The sequence below is a fragment of the Penaeus vannamei genome, chromosome 31 (assembly GCF_042767895.1).
Source record: "Penaeus vannamei isolate JL-2024 chromosome 31, ASM4276789v1, whole genome shotgun sequence".
Classification (NCBI taxonomy): Eukaryota; Metazoa; Arthropoda; class Malacostraca; order Decapoda; family Penaeidae; genus Penaeus; species Penaeus vannamei.
The window spans coordinates 15,734,120-15,739,119 of record NC_091579.1 but is presented as its reverse complement, the minus strand read 5'-3'; the positions used below and the strand labels follow the sequence as shown (position 1 = coordinate 15,739,119).

Genomic DNA, 5,000 nt, shown 5'->3' with positions numbered 1-5,000 from the left:
TCAGGATCTACGTAGATGCGGTGATCAACCACATGACTGGCGGATGGCCTCTGGGCACAGAAGCCACGGGCGGGTCCTCCTTCGACTCGGGCGCACAGTCCTACCCCGGGGTTCCTTACTCCGCTTTCGACTTCAACGACGGCAACTGCAACACTGGCTCGGGAGCCATTGAAAACTACGGTGACTTTTACCAGGTGAATGAAACATGATCATTCTTATTATCTAAATATTTGGATAAGAATACAGAGTAACGGCGTGCACTGATGGTATATTCTTAAGGCGATAAGATACATTCATTTTATGTACCTTTATGAGTATGACATGTAAACACGTCTTCCAAAAGGTCATAATAAGATTTATATTTCATATCAATGTAATTATCAGTTCGGATAATATTTGATCTGTTACTGCTAAAACACAATTCAACCTTTATACATTGGCTGTCCATGCATCCTAAGCATTTCCTTACATGCAACACGTCACCAAGGTTCGTAACTGCAAGCTGGTGGGGCTGAACGACTTGGACCAAGGCAGCGAGTACGTCCGCGGGAAGATCGTGGACTTCATGAACACGCTCGTCGGCTGGGGCGTCGCCGGCTTCCGCGTCGACGCCAGCAAGCACATGTGGCCCGGGGACATGAAGGTGAGGAGGTGGAAGCGCTTAAAAGATTTCGACTATTCCCATTTGCATATCATTTTCCAAAATACCGTGATCCACTTCCTTCTATTGGGGTTACAAAATTCCATGAATTACATATGTATCTAAAAAAAAACACTGCAAACCATGCTGAGATTTTGATGATCAGGAATTAATAATGATATTCATCTTAGGTCATTTTTGATCGACTAAATGACCTCAACACGGCTTATTTCCCGGCGGGTTCCAGGCCGTTTATTTACCAGGAGGTGATCGACTTGGGTGAGTGCGTCCTATACTTTCCCTTTTACAGTGCAATATTATTATACCAGTGCAACTAGACGTTTTCTATGATTTGTAGATTGATGATTAGTACTTTGTTTTAGTAATTCCTATGGGCTAAATACGAAAATAAATGGCATTAACATCAGCATTAGCATCATCGTCATCATCATCGTCATCTACATTGTCATCACCACTAATACTTAACACCATCCGCCGGCGGCAGGTGGCGAGCCCATCAAGGGGACGGAATACACCGGCAACGGACGCGTGACGGAGTTCAAGTACGGCAAGTACCTGGGCGAGGCCTTCCGCGGCAGCAATGAGCTCCGGTGGCTGAGCAACTTCCACGAAGGCTGGGGCATGTTGCACCGGGATAACTCCGTGGTGTTCATCGATAACCACGACAACCAGCGAGGCCACGGCGCCGGCGGAGACATGATCCTCACCTTCCGCGTCTCCAGATGGTACAAGGTGTGTTCGTTTGCGTATGATTGAACATCTGAACATCCTGATCCTGATAAGAGAATGGAATAGAGCGTATTTTCCTTTGGAGAAGCCAGGCTTCTAGACGGAGCATGTCCCTTCAGAACACTAGTAAAATTGGCAAGTATGTTTTGCATCTGGATATCATAAACAACTGCTTGCTTCATATCTTAATCTTGCCATTAAAGCGTTACGAAAGCAAAAATGTACCTGCAGATGGCTAACGCGTTCATGCTGGCTTGGCCTTACGGCTTCACCCGCGTGATGTCGTCGTACTACTGGGACCAATGGTGGGAGAATGGCCAGGATAAGAACGACTGGGTCGGACCTCCTCACGACGGCAGCTTCAACATCATCAGCCCGAGCTTCAACGCCGACGGCAGCTGCGGGAACGGCTGGATCTGCGAGCACCGCTGGAGGCAGATCTACAACATGGTGGAGTTCCGGAATGTTGCCCATGGTGAGTTCGAAAACCGCAGGGCTTACGACTTTGAAAACGACAATTTGCAACTGTTTTTTAATAAGTGAATATGATATATGTTGTCACTTCACCAAGAAATATCTGCCTCAGTCATGCCTGCATCAGATAAATCAATGACTAGCCATCACGAATTGCAACAGGGACGGACATGAACGACTGGTGGGACAACGGCAGCAACCAGATCGCCTTCTGCAGAGGCAACAAGGGCTTCCTGGCCATCAACAACGACGGATGGGATCTGAAGGAGACGCTGCAGGTCCGTGACTCCAGCATCATCATGACAGGTTTCGCTTCATAGATCCAGTGCCGCAGATTATAAGAATAAAACAAACACGGCAAGACGCATTCATGATCCGTATGTGTTTCCAGACTTGCCTTCCTGCGGGTACGTACTGCGACGTCATCTCCGGGTCGAAGGACGGAGGCTCCTGCACGGGCAAGAGCGTGACTGTGGGCGGCGACGGAAGGGCCTACGTCGAAGTCCTTTCAGCCGACTACGATGGCGTTCTTGCCATTCACGCTAATGTAAGTCTTCATGACTGACTCGTACAGGAAGTAGGGAAGAACAAAGGAAAACATGGCCAATTAAATGGCGAAATTCACCTGAAATCAAACTGATATATCTCTATGATTGTTATTTTATGAAAGCATTAAGCTTTCTGTATTACTATCAAATTAAACCGCAAATCTGTCAGTCTTCACTGTTACTTATACAAAATCTTTCTGTTTACAGTCCAAGTTGTAGAAATCAAGAAAATAAATGAAGAGCGAGAGATAGAGGAAAAAGCGGTTGACCTTGGAAATTAAAGAGCAATAATGGCGGTGACAGCAACTTCCTTTCATTCAAAGACCAATGCAGCCGCCATGACCTTGCCGGTGTATGTGAACGGCCCAACACACTGGGCAAGCAACTGCTAATTTAATGAACCACTCTGTAGAATTCCGGTTTCAATAAACTTTTCTTATGTTCCTTTTCTACCTTCGTATTTTCGCGAAAAAATTATAGTTTTTCTTCATATACTATCCTGTAATGTTAGTCAATATTATTAATTCTATCATTTATGATTTTGCTATGCTTTTACGAGATTTTCGTTAATTTCTAAATTAATAAAAAAAATGATGAAGGCCTTTTTCGAGAATCGAATGGCAGAACGGTTTCACATTTCATCGAGTGCGTCCAAGCACTGCTGCTTGGGAAAGCAAGCGTTGAGTCATGTAACTGTTCAACCATTCATCTCATCTCATGTTGAAAGCAGATGATGTAGCTGTATTTTATACATTCAAATAACACATTTTACAAGCGAATATATATATATATATATATATATATATATATATATATATATATATATATATATATATATATATATATATATCATGGAAACATCAAGTTCAATAGTCGATCATTGCCTAATCTCGAGCACGGACCACTAATGGGTCTATCCTGTATTCGCAAAAGCGTTTGGAAGGCCGGTCACGGGCAAGCAGGCGGCGGCGGCCACGTCCCTCCACCCTCGCTCCGCCGACCAGGGGCTCCGTCCCGCCCGTCACCCGGCCTTCGGCTCTGACGCAAACGCTATCGGCTCGCCATTATGAGTGGGTATTTTTGTGTTTTTTATCTCAATCATGATCATTCCCTTATCTTTCTAATTCACGTTCGTAAGAATGTCATTATCACGTCATTCATGATTACTGTATCAGATTTTAGTCATATTTAATCGTGATGTCGTCATCCCATCGGCCCATAGTAAACGCTAGTATCATCACCACACCATGACTAACACCACTGCCAGTCATCGCTACACCATGACTGTCACCACTGCCAGTCATCACCACACCATGACTAACACCACTGCCAGTCATCGCTACACCATGACTGTCACCACTGCCAGTCATCACCACACCATGACTAACACCACTGCCAGTCATCGCTACACCATGACTGTCACCACTGCCAGTCATCACCACACCATGACTAACACCACTGCCAGTCATCGATACACCATGACTGTCACCACTGCCAGTCATCACCACACCATGACTAACACCACTGCCAGTCATCGCTACACCATGACTGTCACCACTGCCAGTCATCACCACACCATGACTAACACCACTGCCAGTCATCGCTACACCATGACTGTCACCACTGCCAGTCATCACCACACCATGACTAACACCACTGCCAGTCATCACCACACCATGACTAACACCACTGCCAGTCATCGCTACACCATGACTGTCACCACTGCCAGTCATCACCACACCATGACTAACACCACTGCCAGTCATCGCTACACCATGACTGTCACCACTGCCAGTCATCACCACACCATGACTAACACCACTGCCAGTCATCGCTACACCATGACTGTCACCACTGCCAGTCATCACCACACCATGACTAACACCACTGCCAGTCATCGCTACACCATGACTGTCACCACTGCCAGTCATCACCACACCATGACTAACACCACTGCCAGTCATCGCTACACCATGACTGTCACCACTGCCAGTCATCACCACACCATGACTAACACCACTGCCAGTCATCGCTACACCATGACTGTCACCACTGCCAGTCATCACCACACCATGACTAACACCACTGCCAGTCATCACCACACCATGACTAACACCACTGCCAGTCATCGCTACACCATGACTGTCACCACTGCCAGTCATCACCACACCATGACTAACACCACTGCCAGTCATCACCACACCATGACTGACAACACTGCCAGTCATCACCACACCATGACTAACACCACTGCCAGTCATCACTACACCATGACTGACAACACTGCCAGTCATCACCACACCATGACTAACACCACTGCCAGTCATCGCTACACCATGACTGTCACCACTGCCAGTCATCACCACACCATGACTAACACCACTGCCAGTCATCGCTACACCATGACTGTCACCACTGCCAGTCATCACCACACCATGACTAACACCACTGCCAGTCATCGCTACACCATGACTGTCACCACTGCCAGTCATCACCACACCATGACTAACACCACTGCCAGTCATCACCACACCATGACTAACACCACTGCCAGTCATCGCTACACCATGACTGTCACCACTGCCAGT

The 5,000-nt window shown here is 46.8% G+C and overlaps 2 protein-coding genes across 2 annotated transcripts in view; one reads left to right on the top strand and one right to left on the bottom strand.

The window, feature by feature from the left end:
- The window catches only part of LOC113803695 (pancreatic alpha-amylase 2a5), a 6,168-nt gene extending 3,403 nt beyond the window's left edge, over positions 1–2,765 (top strand). The window contains exons 5-12 of the mRNA XM_027354506.2: positions 5–194; positions 488–643; positions 832–919; positions 1,146–1,393; positions 1,622–1,865; positions 2,027–2,142; positions 2,256–2,411; positions 2,620–2,765. Coding sequence (XP_027210307.2) covers positions 5–194; positions 488–643; positions 832–919; positions 1,146–1,393; positions 1,622–1,865; positions 2,027–2,142; positions 2,256–2,411; positions 2,620–2,631 — 1,210 coding nt within the window. The 3' untranslated portion in view covers positions 2,632–2,765. The remainder of the gene's footprint in view (positions 1–4; positions 195–487; positions 644–831; positions 920–1,145; positions 1,394–1,621; positions 1,866–2,026; positions 2,143–2,255; positions 2,412–2,619) is intronic.
- The window catches only part of LOC113804635 (alpha-amylase 2-like), a 54,462-nt gene that overhangs the window by 33,375 nt on the left and 16,087 nt on the right, over positions 1–5,000 (bottom strand). The gene's annotated exons all lie outside the window — the stretch shown is intronic.